Raw genomic sequence first — 20,460 nt, 5'->3', positions numbered from 1 at the left:
CAACGCATGGAGTGAACTGACTGTTGTCTCAATGCGCTCTTTGACGCTTGATGGCTGCCGGCTAGAGCGCTGCATCCCGCTGAAATCTTCACAATTTGTCGCATTACGGCGGTATTCTCGAGGCTCGCCGGCAAAGACTAAATCACAACCGTCTCAAGCACAGCTCCTTCGCTTTGCCCTCACTGGCACCACATGCAGTGGAAACGGTGACAAGCTTGATAAGAAGCTCGATGAACGTTTAATTTCACAGTTCCAGAACAGCTGGATACCAAAAAGATCAAAGACCATCGATACCATATCACAATCCTTACCGACGAATGTTGCTCTTCCTGGTTTCACAAAAGGAGATGGAGTGTCCAGGTTACAAGCGGATATTGAAACATTTATTAACTCAAAAGAGGCCGGAATTAAGCTTCTAAGCTCGATTGAACCGCTCCAAAATGCGTTAAACCAGTGTCAAACCAGGGTGGAGAGGGAGGATATACTTGCGACTGTAAATGGTCTTCTGGCAAGGTTAAGACGACTAAGAGTCAAGGATACAAGCCAGTTACTCCTTTTGGGTATGAGCTATGCAGCAGAGAGCTTTTCGCCAGACTCGTTAGCTCATTATGTACGACAGTACTCCATAGGAGGATACGGCTTATTACCACAGCCTATCGGTTTCAACCTAATAATTTCGCTTTTGAACGGGTTAGAACGTCGCTCTTGGGAGGATCCAAATATTGACAGGTCTGCAATGCTGAGAGTGGTTGCTGGACTAGAAGATGAGCGGACCACCACTGAGACCCTCCATCCACTGTTGGGAATCTCTCATATCAGGGATAACAAGCTGGTACCGAAATATATACAATTACTTGGCGAATTAAAGGGGAAGCAAATAGTTTCTGAACTCTGGTATAAAATTGAAGGTGAACTTGAAGCTGGACAAAACGCGGTGGTTATTGAGGGAGCTATTGCTTCCATTAAAGCTTTCTTAAAGCTAGATACCCCGGGCCGTGCTCTTTTAGCTGCGCAGAAATCTTCAAAATATATCGACTTGAACGAACATCTCCCGATCAAATCTTGGAAGACCCTTTTAGAGCACGATTCGCAAGGACTTCTACGCTCCGTGGTTGCTCCTCGAACAACTGCTACTATGCTTCAGCGCGACCTGAGTTCTCTCGAATTTATACTGGGTGCTACTTGGGTTAACGGGGGGGTCAGCCGCCACATCCATCCACATAGTACGGGGCAGCCTTTGGATACTAGCGCGGCTAACAGTGGCTCCGCTTCCAACTGCGATCGCTCAAATTTTACTTCCAGTATCAGTTTTATTCATCAGATATGGGCAGCAATGCAAACGGATGGCTGTTCTAGGTCCCAGAGTGGTCTATCAGCAATTGCCGATCTATTGAATGAGTATGAAGGAATTGAAGTCCCCTTGCAAATGCAACCATTCGACAATATCGAAAACCTCGAATATGCGTGGTTGCCTGCTTGCTCGCCGCTTGAATTTGCCGGCAATCGCCCTTCTTTGGAGCGTAATATAGATCAACCGCTCTCTCCGGCATCGCTGGGGCTTGTTAGCGTACATGTTGATGGGAATGGAAAGCCTGTACGAAGTCTTGGGACTGTTCCTCTCATGCAATTGGGATATATTGGGGTTCGAGCATCAACGACGAACATCGCTAGCAATTATAGTGATATTCCAGAGGAACCTATGGAAAGCTGGAGGAGTACAGGGCATATAATTGCCTGGGATAGACAGAGTGGACAGCTAGTAATACTGTGGGTTGGAAAGGGTAGTGGAGCAATAGAGCCAGGGCTGGTTAAACCCATCCCGCCGCCAGAACTCCCTTTCATATTCGGAACAATTATGTTTACCGAGGCTGAAACACTCATTCTATCCCAATGTGACAGTCTGGGGCCCCTTAACAACGAACAGCCTTATTGGGTTGACGTTGATGCCGGTAGTGGCCTGATACCATGAATAATGCCGTCTCTACAATATTTGACCTGGCGGCTTCGAACATTGCTACTTTATTAATCTAGACTTCGTTGGCGTTTGGTCTTAACGACGCTGGGCGAACGAATCTACGTGCTCTCTTGATCTATTCCACCCGTTACATCCTCCGTTTGTCGTTACATGGAAGCCGATTTGAATGGAGCTGGATTATAACACTGGATCGCACAAGTGTTCCAGAGCTCTTTTGTATTTTTACACCCCTTAAAATAAATTTATGTACAATAGATTTGTCGAATCATTATGATACATATCCGTTATATGGGTGATTATGAAGATCATGTCTTCAATTCCACAAATAATGAAGAGAAAATATATCTACCTGCTGCGTAGGGTTTTATCATTACCGGGTTAAATAGCCGTGGTTTAATCAGCTTACCCTGTGGCCTGGATACTGCCATGAAATGCAGAATTTATGTAGGCCAAATTCTGCATTTGCGCCACATGTTGGTTTGAGATGTGATTTAAGGAGTTTTTAGTCATGAAGTTGATACCACTAAGCACAAAGGTCAAATGTGTGGACCGAGATGCTAGCAGTATGGTAGGTGAGTGCGCAAGAGGCGCTTGGAATGGAGAATATATTGGGTGATCTGTCAATCTTCAGGTTTTCAGCTTCTCAGTTGATCTATGGCTGTGTCGACTTTTTGGCCTGCCGTTGATGATCAAGGTCTCTAGCTCGGATGGGTCGGCGGCGTGGGTTAACGAGCTTATGCGTGTTTGGCGTAAGGCCCGAGAATAGCGACGTACCCCATACGCTATTAGCATCTTCTATTATTTGATCCAAAGTCCATGGATTTACTTTTCTAAGCAGACGGTTGCTCCTCCTTTTTGAATCAGGCCCATCACCGAAAAGAATAGCAAGACGCGTCCGGCACGCTCGCCGGACTGTATTGGTATCGATATACACGCCCTTTTCTTTTAAACGCCTCAATAAAATAAGACCACTAACCCATAGAATGACAGGCTTAGGTGGTGAGGTATATGGATTCAAGGTCGATGGTCCTGAAAAGTTGAATTTTGGCTTTCGTAAGAAACCACAATTGATAATGGCTTTTTGAAAAGTTGCACTAAATATTGTGCGTAAAGGAGATAGCGGATGGGTAGGAGGTAGGTGGGTATTTGATAGCTGTGACCTTTGGTGGTTTTGAGGCGAGTAACTTTCAGCAAGCCAAAGACATAGTCTTTCAAGTTCAGACCATCGACAACTGATAACAAGCTGCTTCAGTCCTGCCTCCCATGACTCCGGGGGGATATATCCCCCGTATTTAATGACATACTGAAAAATTCCAAAAAGACGTAAAACGGCGTCCCGTGAATGTTTATCCAATATAGGGCGAGTCCCTATGCGGCGAGAGGGAAGAATGTTCCATACCATCCAATTTATAGTCTTTCTCGAGGGTGAAATGCGATCGTTTTTCATCTTCTCGAGTATTTCGGAGATGAGCCTCTTATCATCAAGCTTCAATGCATTCCGTAACTGTATATTGTAGGAATGAGGATCATCAGGAGACAAGAAAGAAAGGATTGTGAGTGTTAGATTCGCTCGACGCCAGTCATGGGACATAGAATAGTAGTGGAAGAGAGATTCTTGTGTCTCTATGCTCTCCAAGGCGTCTGGATGTTGGTCGCTATGAATCAGATCATGAAGGGACCGTTGATCTTTACGGGATATAAAGTGGTCAATAGCTTTGGCAAATACCGAACTTCCAGTCGATATGCCAATCTCTTTTAGTTTAGATATCTGATGCTGCAGCTCAACAATATCGGCTGCTCTTAGTGCCATTTGCTGCAAAGTCAAAGGCCCAATAGCCCCCACGCCAAACACTTTAAGGCCTCCAAGAATTAGGTCAAATGTGAAAGTTTTTGTAGCAAATAGTCGTGCTCCAAAATCATCTTTGACCATCGGTGTTTGGGTATTGGCTGGATTGGAGGTAGTCGTCTCAACCTGCGGCAAGTTGGAATAAAATGTATCCAGTGTAGTCCCCGCAGGGAGTGTCCCGGATTTTATAAGCCCAGCTAGAAAGTGAGACTGCTGCTGTTTTGTGCTGTTTTCTTGCACATGTTGGATTAGAGGCAGAACGTCGTCGAGGGATGACGGAAAATCTCCCCGCCGCATCAGGAAGTCGTGCATCACGAGAGCGGATCGAATATTATTATGTTTCCAAAGAGTCGGTATTACAGATGCGTATAACCTATGCCCATCGGACAGCTGACATAGGCTACGAAAGATATCCAAGCCATCCCTGGTAGACATTGCAGTTTTGAAAACACACAGTATGCCTTCTGGACTATCCAGATGTGTATCTTTCAACGCCTGGTGCCATATCGACGCCTCCAATTGTTTCCCTGCCCTCACAAAGGTACCTATAACACGCTCGTAGAAGAATTTCCATCTCGTTCCTTTTTCCTTCCAGATGGATTCCGCGTGAATATGTAGCTCTTTTAGCAGCCAGTCATGCTTTAATCCCACAGACAGAAAAGCCTCCCATAGGAAGTCAGCAACCTTTCCCTCGGTAGGGAGAGAGATTCCCGGGCATCTCCTAGTCAAGCCTTTCCATATGTCAATAACTCCGCTGTCGCCGTAATGGCGTTGACGGTACAGAACAAGCTCCTTCCAAAGGGTAAAATCTTGTGAATAGCGTGGATTATCCACCAATTTACTCCCTACATTCCGCGTATGCCCAAGATCCGACTCTAGGTCAAACTCCCTTGGAGGTAACTGCCACTTCTGCTGAGGCCCTGAGGAATCCGGAGATTCTTGTTCTCGCGTAGGTATGGTCCGGTCCGCATGTGTTAAAAGCGCCTGCGTCTCTTCCGACGGCGGAAAGTGGTTTGAGAGAGGGTTCTGAGGGTCGTCGTTCAATCGCTGACTGAAATCGGGGCGGGTGTCTGTGGTTTCTCTGCCGGACGTCCCATCGCAATCGTCAATCTCAGGTTTGATGGATTCCTCGGGGAAGCAGGCTATCTGTGTCCCAGCTGACGAAAAGCATGCAGGTCCGCAGGCAGTTCTGCGGTGGAGAGAAGAATTAACAATGCCAGTGGAAATCGGCGCAACAGGCCTTTTGATGCGTCCCTGCAACAACCTGAGCTGTCGTGAGAGCATAAACAGCATTAGGTGGACGTCGAAAAAGCCCAGGAGGCACGACGGCAGGCATTTATCACCATATATTTCATCACATATCCGAATATCAAGGGTAGTTCTCTTCGCAATCCCGCCCAGGTTGAGTTGTTCTAACGGAAATATTCTTCCTTACAACTGATGAAGTTCAATTGGACAAGAAAAGAGCTTTATATCACGTGATATATAGTCTTGGCAAAAACGTCTCACCACTTTCGACTTTCCCGGACATCAACAACTTCAATCTCCAAAATATTCCCGTTCACATAACAATTGACCTCGCCTTGCGTCTCAATTTCCCTTGATTTCGCGCAGCCATGGTTTCCCGCACTCTTCCTCGTATGGCCGGGTATGTGTGTCCCAGTTTTTTCTTTTTCTCTGGAGAAACAGCCGTGTTCCTGCTAGGAATCTTGCGCCGTCCGTCCAGAGTCAGTCGAGTTCGCTAACACCAATGGATTTCTCTACGTTTAGTTTCGTCTTCCGAGAGAACCGTGTCCCTTACTACCAACGTCTTTTCCAGAACAACGATGGTGTTCGCCAATGGAAGAAGGTCCGAACCCTCCGCGTCCTCAAATCGAGATCCAGTCATGGCCAAGGCAAACCGACAAGGCATAACTAACAAATATGCAAAAATAGACTGCCCGAAGCCCATACTTCCTATATCCATTCTATGTATCTCTCTACGGCAGCGCTGCCGGTATGGTTTATCCTTCCACTCTTGTCAACTTGACATTATTTATCTGATGGATGAACCTTTTCGCTAATATATGATACATAGCCACCATGTACGCTATGGGCAGAATCGTTCTTGTAAGTAACCGATTAGCAAATTGTCCTCTTGAGAACAAGAGCAGTTTACTCTGAACAGACCTGAATACCGTTTCTCCGTTGATATACATTGTGCTAATGTTCATAATAGGGACACAAGACCTGGTACTAGATTACGGGCCAACTATCTGTCAAACACAATTGACCTAGGAGATAGAGGCTGTGTTTGTCTTTAGGTGTATTGATATGGTGTATCTAGTCTGACAGAGCTTCAAACTATACCTCGCGTTGAACCAGCTCTAACTATTGAAGCCAATTACACACCGTTGTACATTTAACATTGCAAGATATATTTTATCCAGAGTATAAAAAGTAAACTTGCTATTCTTTCACGACCATAATCAGATAAACACTCGTACATATTTGCCATTCTGAATAACTAGTGTACATGAATTTTAGGTCAAAGGACACATGATAGTTTTTTCTGGCTATTAAATAGCGCTCCTGAACAAGCCATGACTTTAGAGAAAAGACACGATATTAAAGGAGCCAGCCATAAAGTGTTCGTCACTGAGAGCACTCGCTGATACGAAACATTGTTAGTGAAAACAGCAGCGGTTGCTATAAAAATTTATCCTTTTCTCGTCTGTCTCTTCATCTCCCGCTTTTGCTCCCTCTCCTTCTCCTTTGCGAGGTACTTCTTCTGCTCTTCAGCTGACATGCTACGTAGGAGCCGATCACGCTCCTCCTTCTTAATCTTTTCAGCGGCTGTTTTCCTTTCTTCAGCCTTTTCATCTAAGTCAGCTCTCTTCATTCGTTTGATCTCTTCCTCACGTGTATTGCGGAGTTTGCGAGTTACTTCTGGCCTGAAGTGAGCGAGAGTCACCAGACGGTCAGACAGGCGAATGAAAATTTTCAGAAGGTTGGACGAAGATACATAGTCAGAGGCGTCCGAAGAGCTCGGGATACGGAGAGAGAGAATAAGTCGCTTCCGGGGAACTGCTTCTTCAGTGCTAAAATTGCGAAAGTGTGTCAGTAGATAGCAATATAGAATCCTTGATTCCCTCTAAATTGTAAGGGAAAGGGTTGATGATATAAACATACGTTGCAGGCTTCTCCATAGGCTGATCAGTGACAATCAAGTGGTCAAATAAATCACCTGCTTCTTCAATAGCCTTGACAAGCTCGGGAACAAGTATGGAATCCGTAATCTCAGCACTCTCGCTCATGACGGTCAACCAACTAGGAAGTTTAGCGTTATCCTTAGTGAATGTCAACGAAACGTCGTATCGGTCTTCCCTTAGGCGGCGCATAGCATTCTTGTGAACCACCGCAAAGACAAAGCCGTCATATGTGGAAGGAGTTGATTTTGATCGTTTATCAGTTTCAACATCCATAGGTGTGGGCGGAACAAGGTCCTTCTCCCTACCATCAAATGGATAGGCAATGATCTCGACCTTTTCAGTAGATGGTACCATGGCATCAAAAAAAAGACCAAGAACCATTTCGCCAAAGAGTAACAGAGGGTTATAGCGTTTCAGCATTTTGATGGTGATATCGACGAAAGCAATATTCTGACGGCCGGTGGCATAGGTAGTGAACTCATTCAGGGCCCTTTCCTTGAGCATTTTACCATCGACCTCGATTCCCTCACCGGAGCTAGCATTGTGCGGCACTCCATTGTATCCAACAACCGCAAACTCGTCGCAGAGTACCGGAATATTCGCTTGAGCCCACGTCTTTGCCTTGCGCCTGTTTTTACCAGCCCCCCACATATGCAATATAGCGATTATGATGATAAATGGAATAATGAATGCTTCCTGAATAAAATCCTGTGGCGATGTGCGTTCCCATACCCGGTACCATTTTGTGTATGGAACGCTGCTAACGGCAGTTGTCTGAGGTCCGGATCCGGTAGCAGAAGGAGGCGCAAAGTCCGCAAAGCCTGGTAGATGGAGAAAGTCAGATCTTGGTCTTGTAAAGGTAATATTCCCATGCTATTCGACTTGAGCAGCAGTATATCAATGCAATGGTTGGTGTCACCAACCTCCATCAGCCTTTTGCGGAGCACCTGTAGCCTTGCCGCCAAAGAGAGCCTTAAATCCGTCCATCTTTGAGAAATGGATATCAGGTTCGGCCCAGATGGCCTGGTAGATCACGTACTATTTAGTTGCCGTTGTGGTTGCGGTTGGTGAGATAAAAGTGTCGCTTGTGTTTTGGTGACAGCCAAGAAGTTGGACGAAAGCAAAAAGCTAACAATTATAAAATCCTCGATGATTTACTTATGCCCCTTTTCTTCATCTGCGAGCAACAAAACATAGCGCAAGATACGGCAAGCGACGTCAGTTATAAATTATGTATAAGCTCCATATATTACTTCGGATTGCTGTTCCTCAAAATCTCCCGGATTCAACGCAGTGGCTGGAAACAATACCAGTCTATGTGCTATGATTCGAAAGGACTAAAAAGAAGCAGACGCGAATAGACGTCAGTATATCAACTAGAATTGAAACTGTTAAGCCCGATTCACCCTTGTTTTATACATAAATAGACAATAAAAACACAATTCAACCAGGCCGCCATAAAGGCTGTTCCGCACAACCCTTATGCCCCTTCCATTGAATATCCTCGAACCACATTTTCACCCAAACCAACTCCGGGAAAAATATATACAGCATCGGTAGAAAAGAAGTGGTATCCAAAAAAAGACTGTCGTCAAACAGGCAAAAAGCAGTAGTAACACACACGCGTACAGAAACAGGCCAAATACAAGAATAAAAGAGAGTGACATAGGGAATAAAGGTACAACTCCAACCAAGAGACCCTTGCGAAGAAAACACAAAGACAAAGCAAGATTGGGAGTGGCGATTATAATATAGCAGGGGATTATTGTGATAAAGCAGTGAGATCACTGTCCGTAAGCTGGAGGTGGTGATGGGTCCCGGCGTCCGCAGTAGTTGCTACCCACACTACCAGGTCCTTTACCCTCCTGGATTCTGCGGCTGATTTCGTTTGCTAACTTCATCATCCAAGCCTGTTCCAAGATGCTTCGGTCTTGGCTCACGGCTACAAACGACAGCATGCTAGGCGGAACTCCGTTAAGGGAGATAGTATTATCATCACCTTTTTCATGAGCCTCAATAGTAGGGGTATTTTGATGTGGAATGTATGAAGGTTCTCCATTGCTAAGAGTTATCTTCTCAGCTTCGGCTGACGGGGTAGACTGGCCAGCTTTGTTCGTAACAGATGGGCCTAGGCCTTGCATAGCCGGTACCCGTGAGCGATCTTTCACCTTAATGGTAGCATCGGGGGAGACCGGCGGAGTTATAGGGTCATCCGGTTTCTCCCCAACTCGGGCAGAAGACGAGAACACGGTAGACGCATCAGTGGAGACGGTATATTCGCTATCTGTGCATGTGCTTGAAGTATCGTCTAACTTTTGGGGTTTTCGCAAGTCCACAACGCGTCGTTTATGCTTCCTAGATGGACGTGTTCTTGGGTGGCGGCCAGCACCCATCGTGAGACCACATCCACTCAGTGGAGATCCCAGAGAAGATTTGCTCATCGACGACTCTTGCAAGGAATGTAGAGACGCAACATGAGAGTGAGTCCTAGAAAGGGGAGGGCTGGCGGGTGAGATCAAGCCTCCGTGAGATTCCGACTGTTCCATAGCTCCGGTCAGTGCCCTGAAAACAACATCATGTATTGTTGGAGTGAAGAGGGAAAGTGTCCGTTGAGAGTCAGTCAAAGTAGCCAATCGAACTAAATTCCTCTGAGAGAATAGAGAGTGCATTTCAACTCCAGAGTCTAGGGAGAGAGACGCAATCTGGGCGACGCTCAGGACATTTCCTGATGCATCAACAGGATCCTGGGGAGGGCTGAGCAAAGGGTCCTGGCCAGGACCGGCCTCTTCATCGGCTTTCACCTCTGTGTCCTGCCCACGAAGCTCTGGTACCCATAGGCGAAGAGATAGCCGGTGGATAATTGCGGGAAGCTCATCCATAAACAGTAAGCGTAGCTGACCCTCGATTGTTCTCTGTAAATAGTCTCGAACGAATGGAATAGAATCAAATGTTGATGACACCTTCAAAGACTCAAGAGGATCATTTCTAAAGACTAGTGTGATTCCCTTTTGTTTGGAAAAAACTAGGACCACAAAGCCAGAAAGTTTGATATCCGACAGAGTTATTTGCAATGGGATAGTGAGGCCATGGCTATTAAGAATATTGTCAGCAAGCCTTTTAACGCATATCAAACGAGGTGGTCTGGAAAGCAAGACTTACTCTGCAGCGAGTGGGCATGGAGAGGTGAACTTAGGGCGTGTCACCATATAGGTATTCAGCGAGTTTGCTTGTACACAGGTTTTCAGAGTAAGATATGCGTCTCCAGAATATGACATTTTGAATATACCACGGAACCGGTCGTCAGCCAGATCCCCTATCTCTAAAATTTCGAGTTCTGGTGGTATAGATCCCAAATTCAGTTCCGTGACTGTGATGTCGCCCACAATAATCGGAGGTTTTGGCGACTTGTTCAACGCAGCTGTGAGCAACTCTTGGGCGCGTGTATAAAATCCAGCATCTGCCATCAGAGGCGACCAGTTGAAGTTGAAGGCCATGTCTGGCGTTGGACGGCGCAAGCGCCTAAGTGAAAGTGAGTTGAAACCGATATCTGAACACCTCTATCAAATCTGTGTGTTTATATTTGGCAATATTCGGTAGAAGAGTTTGATCGCAATCCGCGGTTTAACGATGGGTCGCGTGCCATGTGATGGTACCTGTGTGATACTCTCTGCGGGATAGAGAAAATAGACCTCGAGAGATACAGGTTGACGAAGGAGAATGCCTAGTGGCAAGGCTCGTTACCCGGAGACGTCCTCATTGATGTCCGTTGATGAAATCCCACACGGCTCGACGTTGGCGTTGTCTTGCCTGAAACCTGGTAATATTATCGTAGAAAAAAAATATTGCCCGGGCGGAATAGGAGGAGAGTCACATGACTTATTCTCCGCCTCTGTTCCGGATTAGTCATCCGAGTTAGCTAAACTGGACCGTGCGTTTGCTATGGTAACAGCGGAAGCTAGTCCTCTTTTGGAAATATATAAATAAAAGGGTTTATCTCTTAGTGAGAGTCTTTCTCTTGCACACGACAGAAGCACTAAATTATACCGAACAGATATACTCGAAGATCACATCCTTAGGCATGGTCACGTATATTGAGGGCTCTACCACAGGCCCACTGTCTGACGCGAAGCTCCAAAACTCCCGCCTACTGAAAACTACGAACCCAGCATCAAAGCCGACAAAGAGTGTCTACGGAAAAAGTGCAGTTACGGCGCCGGCAATCTCGAAGGGCAATGGCCAAGTTCAGAGGGAGGAAGTATCGCAAAAATCAGCTTCTGCCCCAGAAGACGCAGAGTCCCTGATCAACGCAGTTCGAGAACAGTTATCCCAGATAACAATCGAAGGAAATTGGTCGCACACTTCAGCTGGGAATAGAGCGCATGAGCCTCCGGAAGAAGGATATGATCGCGGCTCTGATAGCCTTCTACCGGATAAGGCTATAACCGAAGATTCGACAGAGATAACTTCGAAAAGTCATCTCCCAGAAAGAACCTCGAAAGGCTCGAACGACTTGAAAGAGGGAGCGGTGAAAGAGGAGCCCACCAAACAGTCTAGATCTCGGACGGAAATAAAAAAAGGGGGTGATGCAAAGTCACAGCAGACATACGTCAATGATAAGGAAAAGACTTCTTATGTTCAGTCTATCCTTCGCGAAGGGATGTCAACTAGGTCGTCCCGTGGAATCCAATACTTCGATAAATGGGCAAATCGAGTCGTGGGTCTTTTTGATGTGAGAAAGATAGCGGAAGGATCTTACGGAGAGGTTTACGAACTATGTGCAAAAGATGGAGTGTCTAAAGCAAGTCTATCGACTGGTCGAGCTTCTAAACTACAGGCCTATATGAACGGTGTTTTTAAAATTGTTCCCCTACGTGCACAGCGGGGACCCGGTTCGAAAAAATTCACTACGGTCGACGAGATCGTTGCTGAAGTTCAACTACTGAAACTCCTTGATCCGATACCTGGATTTGCACGGTTCAGAGAGATCCACGTTGTTCAGGGTAGATTTCCCCCATCCTACCAGGACGCATGGAATATATATAGCCAGACTAAGGACGATTGTTTCAACCCTGACCCAAGCAAGAAGAAGTCATATCCAGATAACCAGCTATGGGCAATATTGGAAATGGAGAATGCAGGGTTTGAGCTTGAAAAATTCAAGTTTTCCTCTGTTTTCCAGGTTTATGACGTCTTCTGGGGTGTCGCATTAGCCCTGGCAAGGGCAGAGCAGTATGCATCTTTTGAGGTATGTCTTTGCTCAATTATAGCCAGTTTATTTTTTTTAGCAATATGTATCTAATACCCACATAGCACCGCGACCTACATCTTGGAAATGTGTGCGTGAAGCAAACACAACCTCCCCGTGAAACACCACAAAAAAGGAAATATAAAAAAGACCATTCATTATCGGCATGCCTAGGCACAAGTGGGCTGGAGACGACTATAATTGATTACTCCTTATCTCGAGCCGAGCTTTCATCAAGTGTGACGCCAGATACTGGTTTTATTAGCGGAGCAGTGGCGTGGTCTGATCTTGAAAGGAAGGAAATATTCGATGCAGTTGGCCGGGATGAAGAGGAAAAATTTCTTCGTGATACGTATCGACTGTAAGTATTGTAGCACATTCAAGCTGATTTTACCATTGCTAACATCCACTTTTACAGGATGAGATCGGAGGTTTTTGATGACAGCTGCCCGAGCACGGAACAATGGAAGAATTATAGGCCAAGAACAAATCTCATCTGGCTGTCCTTTATTCTTACAACGCTCATTAACAAGTGTCACAATGAGAAATTAACCCCAACACAACGACAGCCCCTTGGGCTAAGGTCTACGAACAGTAATATCATACCAGGGAATTTGGATACCAGGCAGAAATCTATGCAGGGCGGTAAGGAGGGATTAAAGGCGGAGCAATTAAAGCTAAGTGAGGATGTCCAGCAAGTACTTTTTGAACGACTGGAAACTGTACAGGACCTTCTCGAGTTGGAAGATGAATATGAGAATTTATCTTGCGCTGGAGACCTGGTAGCCATTGCCATTGGTTCCCAGTGGCTGGAAGAATCAGATTTCTTATGCTAGGAGTGGTTACCAACGCCGAATAACTGCATATATATATATACCCCTACTCACAGTTGCTGTAACTTTTACCATGCTTCATACTATATATACCCACCTTTTTTTATTTTTGCTTTGACAACCCGCAACAATACCGTGTTATTATAGCATTTAAGTCTCATTAAAACTTAGTTTATTGGTTAGATATCGGTAGGGCAACGGTTCAACATGACTCCAGCTATTTAATCTGTCCTTGGTAATTCTATATCCACCAGCCACGGCAATTGGTAGTTATTCCATCCATGTCCTTTTATGGATGCATTTATGACGAGAGTTTGTTGCCCCGGCTGAATTGGGGTAGGATCATCTGTGCAATGGCTGGTAGCATAGTATCCTTCGAGCTGGCGTGCCTTCAGCTTGTTCATAAGCTCCTCCGATTCCTTTGCCCCGGTTAAACTGTTTACTAAAACAGAATTTTCCTTGTCAACAGGGGCGGAAAACCCCGTATTTTGCCAGGTAATCAGTTTTGCTCCCCATGCCTCGTGTATATGTCCAAAGCAGTGTACCTTTGGCCTCGCCTGGGAAATAGCTCTAAGAAGGGTTGTACACCCCGCCTCGTCATGGAAAATAGTTTCATCCAGTATCCCTCTTGGTGGTCCGTGGGTCATAGCGATGTCAACTCCCTTAATATTGAATTCGTGTCCTTGTTCCCGCGTATACTGAAATCCCCAGCTCCCGAACGAAGGAGTGTATGGGCTAGCATATATGGATAGTGAGGCACCATTCTCCAAACTAAAGTGATGGGTTCCCTCATCTAGAATAATAATACCAGCCTCTTCAAAGAGGTGTCTTGCTTCGCCAAAGTCACCGTACTCCTCTATCAGCCGCTCTCGTCGTTCTGGTGGTGCTTGATCCATTCTCGACTTGTACAATGGTATATCGAGAGTGAAATCGTGATTCCCAGCAATAGCAAGCTTGAGAGGAGCGTTCACTTCCTTTAAAAGCTTCACGGCTGATCGGTACTCATCCAGCGTAGAACTCTCGGTAAGGTCACCACCATGGAGGGCCACATCAGCGTATGTTTTCGGAGCCGTGTATGCCGTTGCATGGGTATCCGAGAGTATCAAAAATCTGGTTTTCATCACGGCACTAGAGGCTGAAATGGTTCTCTGTTGGGATGAGAGATGATGAAGAGCTGGCTCAGCTGACGAGTTGACGGGTTTATATATAAATGGCTGCCTGGAAAGTGCCATTCTGACGTAATAATACTTCCTTACCCCGTCCCTTAAATAGAGGCACTTGGGAGATCGATATGTACACAATGTTGCCTGACACCTGGATACTGCTGCAGCAGTGCTTTGCATAGTCACAGATATAAGTAGTATCATTCTCTAGGAATCTGATATCATAGCTGCGAAATAGAAGAGCGCTTTTCGCCCGATTACATAAGCATTGATTTGTTTATCAATTGGGTTGCGATTACTTTTTTGTATACGGAGTATAGCTGTTGGTTATAGTAAAATAATATTAGCAGGGGCATTCGAGCTCCCATAATGTCTAGTATGGTTAATATTCTGATGTTGGAGAGCCTGGGTTCTCGTGACGTTACCCGCCATCCCTCCAACTCAGACGTGACAGGATCATGACATTTGTGGCAGAGATGGATATGGTGATGACAGCTGAAGACGAAAACCCTGTACTTCGTTCTCAGAGAAGCCCGGCAAAGGGAAGCACCAGGTTCCAATGTACGACATGTCAGGAGACTTTCCAACGTGCAGATCATCTTCTGCGGCATGGAAGCACCCGTGAGTACGCATGGAGAAAGCAAACGGGTTATTTAGAAGAGAGAGCTTCAGGCTAACGCAGAGCTTAGATAGAGGGAAAGGGAACTCTTTCCCTTGTTTTGAGTGCTATAGTGCTTTTGATGACAGGTAAGATATCAGTCCCAAGGACACTATTAACGGGTATCATAGCTAATGGGAAATGCAATACGGAAAGGGACCGGTTAAGAAGCCATGTTCGTACGGCGCATCCGATACCTCTTTCTTCGAAGGGGAAACCGCACAACTCAGCCATTATACAGACGAAAGGCTCTAATTCAAGCAGCGGGGAGAGTCATCCAGTTAGAGTAGCAATAGAGCCACCAGCCAGCGGGCACCCACTTATTGACTCCTCGGCGGTGGCCAAACAGCAAGGTGCTCTGGGCATAGCAAATTATAGCAACCGGTACAAGCCAGGACAGAAAACCTCTGATGAGTTTCAGCTCAGTCCACCAAATACAGGGGATGAGAACCAGAGGACGCCATCCTGCCAGAGGGCTGTTATCTGAGCTTGCTATCTCACCTCTACTACCCCCAGCAATTCCACATGATCAGTGGTACAAGTCAACGCAAGAGGGGTGCTGTTCATGTATTGTTATTATGGCCACTGGCCCTCTTGAAAGAGAGAGATAGAAGTTGATAAAACTATGCAAGCAAGGATTGTTGTTGGCTGTTTTCATGTGACTTGGTCATTCGCGCTAGCTTTTTATCTTCCGTTATCATAAATACTATTAATAATTTGAAGAGCCGAAGACGGACTTTCGATGTTAAACAAGACAGGATGGGCCATGAGCCCTTTGATACACTTGAAAACTCGGTAGGGCCATTCGGATATAGATATATATCTAACTGCTAGAAAAGAGCTTACTGGGAAACCTACCAACCATGTCCCAAGACAGGCTCAACCGTTTCTTTACCCCTAGAGACGAGCAGCAGCAAGCGTACAAACGAATAGACGGAGATGAGATATATACCAATGAAGAAGACACAGAGCAATCTGCATACGATGTTCCACCGGCACAGGAGTTTTCATGGATAGTGTATTTTTATTTTGTCTGGATGGGCATGGCTATGCTCTGGGGATGGTGAGTAGTCTTTACCCCAAGGCCACAACTCCTCTTATGATTCTCATTTTTATCATGTCAAGGCCATATATAATGATTAAGATAGCTGACCGTGGTGGTATTGTCGCTTTTATAGGAACTCATTCCTTGCCGCTGCCCCCTACTTTCAAATTCGTTTTGCAAGCAATGACTGGCTCCGAGACAACTCACAATCTTCAATAACATCCGTATTCTGCATCACCGGCCTGACTGCCCATTTAGTTCTGCTGAAACTCCAGGAAAATGCGTCCTATCCACGGAGAGTCATGCTATCACTCGCTCTCACGGTATCAGTGTTTACTCTGCTCACTCTATCAACCCTTCCTAACCCGGGACCCTCTGCCCCCGTCCTTTTCTCGTTCATCCTTCTCATGGTCTTCGTATGTTCGTTTTCCGCCTCGTTAAACCAAAACGGACTGTTTGCATATGTGTCTGGGTTCTCTCAGCCAGCGTACACGCAAGGAATCATGACGGGCCAGGCGCTCTCCGGGGTTTTGCCGGCTATCGTACAACTTATTTCAGTCCTTGCCGTGCCGGAAAGCAATGTACACGAGTCCGATGAGCGACAAAACGCAGCTAAATCCGCATTTGGATTCTTTGCTACTGCAACACTGGTGTGTGGAGGTGCGTTTTTTGTCTTCCTTTACCTCTATCGCTACCCGGGCAAGCGGCAAGGGATACGCTATCTCGCGGATGAAGATACCGAGGGTCCAAATTCACCGACGAAAAAGACAGTTTCACTGTTGACACTGTTTCAAAAAACGCGCTGGGCATCCCTTGCGATGTTTTTGTGCTTTTGCATTACCATGGCTTTTCCTGTCTTCGCATCTCAGGTCCAGAGCACAAACAAGGAACAGCCTCCGCCACGCTATACCCAGCCAGGCGTATTCATTGCGCTTGCCCTTTTCTTCTGGAACTCCGGTGACTTGCTTGGCCGTATGCTGGTCCTGCTCCCGTTTTTCAGAGATAGGAAGCCGCCTCCATTCATCCTGTTTATTCTATCACTGGCACGTATCCTTTTCATTCCCTTGTTCCTGATGTGTAATGTACGGGGCAGAGGCGCCAGAATTAACAGCGACGTTGTATACCTTATCTTTATTCAGGGTTTGTTTGGGCTCACGAACGGCTACCTCTGCGTTTCTTCCATGGTTAGCGCTACAGAGGCTGTCGATGAGGAAGAGAGGGAAGCAGCTGGTGCATACATGGGTATGTTGATAGTTGCTGGTTTAGCAGCTGGGAGCGTGCTGAGCTTTTTTATCGGTGCTCTTTGATGTCTAGAGATACTCATGTCTTTCGACGTAGAGATTTTCATTTAGAGGGTTAATTTTTCACTCCTACTCCGGTTAACGTGTATAAATATATGCTGAAAAACACATTCTGCAATCGCGTTCTATTTTAAACCCCTTAAGTACATGTAGACGGAGCCTGATAATGCTGATGATAAGAAAGTTTGGAGATGAAGGCAAAGGAGATAGCCAAAGAAAATCTATAGTAGCAACTCGCCATGGTAAAAGTACATCTATGTCGTTAGCCTGTACACTGAAAATATAGGCACATTGACAAAGGAAGAGGGACGGGATATATATCGTTGAGTATTAAATTCATATGTCTTTAATCGAAACATAGATCTAGAGTGGGGATGCGCTATTGAATATCATAACGCGAGAAATCGATGAGGAATATCTTTTGGGCCAATAGATAATTTAAACGGAATTAGGGAGGTGATCCAGTCATAATGGTGGCTGTAGATTCATGTCCCAGAGGTAAGAAAGAGGCTTCTAGTTGCGGGCAAAGGTCTATTTCTTCGCATCTGCTTCAATTTTAACGGCTGAACCGGCAGTAGCGCCAGTCGATTCGGGTTCGTCTTCGGCCTCAATTTCGTCGTATTCCTCATCCTCACCCTCCTGGAGCAACTGTTGGAGGTGCTCTGTTTCTGAAGGCGGCCCTCGGGCGATAGGCTTGATGTGAACAGGAGCAGCAATACCTTCACCACCGCTAAGCTGCCACGCCATTAACTTCGTAAAGGCGCCGTCTGGTCTCGAGTTCAGATCTTTGTAAGATCCCATTTCAGCAACTCGGCCATCCGAGTCTAGAACGATAATGGTGTCAGATCGTTTGATGGTCGACAAGCGATGGGCTATGCTAATAGTGGTATTGTTTTCGCGGAGTAGGGCCGCAAGAGCACTGTTGACGAGGGTTTCGGATTCAGCATCAAGCGCAGAAGTAGCTTCATCCAAAATGAGAATATCTGGCTCTTTGATAAGAGCACGAGCAATGGCAATTCTTTGCTTTTGGCCACCAGATAGCTGTGCTCCTTTGGGGCCAACATTAGTGTCCAATCCGTCGGGCTAAGAGGGAGACCGGTTAGCGTCAGAGCAAAAGAAGCATATACGGGTGAAGATTGAGTATAAATAACCCAGGATTTAACTTACGAAGTCACTGATGAACTGACAGTTAGCCTTACGAGCTGCTGCAATGATCTCAGATCTTGTGGCATCAGGCCTTCCATAGCTTATGTTTTCCGCAATGGAACCAGAGAACAATACCGGCTCTTGTGCAACAATTCCGATCTTCCTTCGGAGAGATTTTGCATTCATGGTTGAAACATCTTTACCGTTGATGAAAACCTGCCCCTTGGTTGGGCTATAGAACCGGAGTAACAAAGATGCAATAGTAGATTTCCCGCCGCCTGATGGCCCGACAATGGCCACATTACTTCCCTGGGGGATTTCAAAGTCCAAGTCCTTGAAAATGGATACGGCAGGCCGGGTAGGGTAGCTGAATGCAACATTCTTAAACCTGATGGGACCACGAGCTGAGGTGACCTTGTCGCCCACGGTAGGGGAAATCTTAGGCCTGCGATCTTGGAGTTCAAACAGGCGGCTTGCAGCACCTGCACCCTTCATGAGCTCGGAATAGAAACTTGAAAGTCCAAAAAGACTGGATCCAGCATAGGCCGTGTACATCAAAAACGAAGTGAGTTCTCCGATTGAAATGGCTGATGATTGAACCATTCCGCCACCAACGTAAAGCAGAGCAAGGATTGTAGCATTTCCCATTAAGCTTGTACCACTGAAGAAGGTCGCGCTGATAAAGGACTCCCTCTTACCAAGCTCGAAGATCCGCTTGACCTGTTGATTGTACCGGTGAACCTCCAAAATCTCGCCGGCAAAAGACTGGCTTGTTTTGACATTACCAAGTCGTTCTTCTGCAATTTTGGTCAATGTGCCGACATTCTTCTGTATCTTTCGGCTAAGGTTACGGATTGCTCGTCCATAGAAGAAAGCCGCAATAGCAATAGGCGGGAACAGAATGGCCAAAACACTTGACAGTTTCAAACTAACATACGTCATCATGCCAAACCCAGCAGCACCACTGACAGCCGCTCGTAATCCATCTGAAAGATTCTGTGTGATACTCTTTCCCACGATGATGGTATCAGAACTAAGTCGAGAGATCAGGTCGCCAACACGGTTAGCATCGAAGAATTCGGCATCTTGAACAAAGGTGTTTCTGAAGAGTTTAGATCGAAGTCGGGCAACGATCCGTTCACCAACAATTCGCAAAATAATGATTCTTCCATAGTTTGCCGCCGCTCCTAGTAAAATAATTCCGCCGAGCGCTGTGTAAAACACTGGAAGACTGATCCCCAGAAAATCTTTCAAAGCATTGGGGTTAGAGCTAGTTGCGATATCGAGAATTTTCCCAATGGAGAAGGGAATAGACATGGCCACCGAGGAGGAGATGAGCAGAAACAAAAACGCAACGGATAGGACCTTGGCCTCTGGACGTGCAATTTTAATTAATCTCCATATCTCTCGAACACCGGATTTCTTCCCATGGGCCAGGCCGTCCTTCGCTAACCTCGCACTCAGGTTTATCTGAGCCGCCTGAGATGCTTTTTCAGACCGTTCGAACGCTTGGCTTATTTCTTCTTCTTGAGCAATATCCTTCACCGATTGCTCATTTCCTTGAAGTTTCGTAGATTCAGCCACTCCTGGAGAGCTCTTCCCAGTCGCAAAGCGGAGCTGTCTGTATATAGGGTGCGACGATTGAGAAAAGACGCTGTTTCGAGGGAGGCTTCCGAGAACATCTGAACGAGTTGTAGAGATGAAGACTCCGCAATTGTGAAGCCTGCTTCCGCCAAACGTCGGTAGGGACGCCGCATGGAACTGCCTGACAAAGGCCCCGGGATTTATCAACGGTGCCCTACCATCGACAGAGGGACATCGTGAGGAGTAACTGAGGCCCAGAGGTATGCGGCGTATGGCATCTCGAGAATTGGCCGTCTGGAGGAGGACTTTTGAGCCGCGCATCGCGAAGTTGCGCCCCGCCCACCGCTACTGAGCACCCCAGTACAGAAAGGAAAAGAATGTCATTCAAGGAATGAATGGCATAGTGAGGTCGCTTCTGATGCTGTATTGGCTCATGGTCTTGTCGGCTTGTCAAAGAAAAAGTTAGGATGTTT

At 46.2% G+C, this 20,460-nt stretch overlaps 9 protein-coding genes across 9 annotated transcripts; 4 read left to right on the top strand and 5 right to left on the bottom strand.

Moving 5' to 3' along the window:
* Positions 1–31: 31 nt before the first annotated feature.
* MCYG_05235 (conserved hypothetical protein) lies at positions 32–1,969 on the top strand (the record flags this gene model as incomplete). Its single annotated transcript, XM_002845320.1, has 1 exon — positions 32–1,969. The coding sequence occupies one exon, from the start codon at positions 32–34 to the stop codon at positions 1,967–1,969; it is 1,938 nt and encodes a 645-aa protein (XP_002845366.1).
* Positions 1,970–2,627: 658 nt separating this feature from the next.
* MCYG_05234 (conserved hypothetical protein) lies at positions 2,628–5,114 on the bottom strand (the record flags this gene model as incomplete). Its single annotated transcript, XM_002845319.1, has 1 exon — positions 2,628–5,114. The coding sequence occupies one exon, from the start codon at positions 5,112–5,114 to the stop codon at positions 2,628–2,630; it is 2,487 nt and encodes an 828-aa protein (XP_002845365.1).
* Positions 5,115–6,519: 1,405 nt separating this feature from the next.
* On the bottom strand, positions 6,520–7,999 carry MCYG_05233 (conserved hypothetical protein; the record flags this gene model as incomplete). The annotated part of the gene is made up of 3 exons (XM_002845318.1): positions 6,520–6,901; positions 6,993–7,833; positions 7,936–7,999. The coding sequence occupies 3 exons, from the start codon at positions 7,997–7,999 to the stop codon at positions 6,520–6,522; spliced, it is 1,287 nt and encodes a 428-aa protein (XP_002845364.1).
* Positions 8,000–8,796: 797 nt separating this feature from the next.
* On the bottom strand, positions 8,797–10,506 carry MCYG_05232 (conserved hypothetical protein; the record flags this gene model as incomplete). Its single annotated transcript, XM_002845317.1, has 2 exons — positions 8,797–10,102; positions 10,172–10,506. 2 exons carry the CDS (start codon positions 10,504–10,506, stop codon positions 8,797–8,799), a joined length of 1,641 nt encoding a protein of 546 aa, XP_002845363.1.
* A 584-nt stretch (positions 10,507–11,090) lies between these two features.
* Positions 11,091–13,093, top strand: MCYG_05231 (serine/threonine-protein kinase Haspin; the record flags this gene model as incomplete). The annotated part of the gene is made up of 3 exons (XM_002845316.1): positions 11,091–12,257; positions 12,323–12,618; positions 12,676–13,093. 3 exons carry the CDS (start codon positions 11,091–11,093, stop codon positions 13,091–13,093), a joined length of 1,881 nt encoding a protein of 626 aa, XP_002845362.1.
* A 218-nt stretch (positions 13,094–13,311) lies between these two features.
* Positions 13,312–14,322, bottom strand: MCYG_05230 (metallophosphoesterase domain-containing protein 2; the record flags this gene model as incomplete). Its single annotated transcript, XM_002845315.1, has 1 exon — positions 13,312–14,322. The coding sequence occupies one exon, from the start codon at positions 14,320–14,322 to the stop codon at positions 13,312–13,314; it is 1,011 nt and encodes a 336-aa protein (XP_002845361.1).
* A 407-nt stretch (positions 14,323–14,729) lies between these two features.
* MCYG_05229 (uncharacterized protein) lies at positions 14,730–15,398 on the top strand (the record flags this gene model as incomplete). The annotated part of the gene is made up of 3 exons (XM_002845314.1): positions 14,730–14,878; positions 14,947–15,000; positions 15,068–15,398. 3 exons carry the CDS (start codon positions 14,730–14,732, stop codon positions 15,396–15,398), a joined length of 534 nt encoding a protein of 177 aa, XP_002845360.1.
* A 376-nt stretch (positions 15,399–15,774) lies between these two features.
* Positions 15,775–17,263, top strand: MCYG_05228 (nucleoside transporter family protein; the record flags this gene model as incomplete). Its single annotated transcript, XM_002845313.1, has 2 exons — positions 15,775–15,974; positions 16,090–17,263. 2 exons carry the CDS (start codon positions 15,775–15,777, stop codon positions 17,261–17,263), a joined length of 1,374 nt encoding a protein of 457 aa, XP_002845359.1.
* A 525-nt stretch (positions 17,264–17,788) lies between these two features.
* On the bottom strand, positions 17,789–20,308 carry MCYG_05227 (ATP-dependent permease MDL1; the record flags this gene model as incomplete). The annotated part of the gene is made up of 2 exons (XM_002845312.1): positions 17,789–18,340; positions 18,425–20,308. The coding sequence occupies 2 exons, from the start codon at positions 20,306–20,308 to the stop codon at positions 17,789–17,791; spliced, it is 2,436 nt and encodes an 811-aa protein (XP_002845358.1).
* Positions 20,309–20,460: the final 152 nt, after the last annotated feature.

The sequence above is a fragment of the Microsporum canis genome, genomic scaffold (genome assembly GCF_000151145.1).
Source record: "Microsporum canis CBS 113480 supercont1.5 genomic scaffold, whole genome shotgun sequence".
NCBI lineage: Eukaryota > Fungi > Ascomycota > Eurotiomycetes > Onygenales > Arthrodermataceae > Microsporum > Microsporum canis.
The sequence above is the reverse complement of the archived record's forward strand: the minus strand, read 5'-3'. Positions and strand labels throughout refer to the sequence as shown.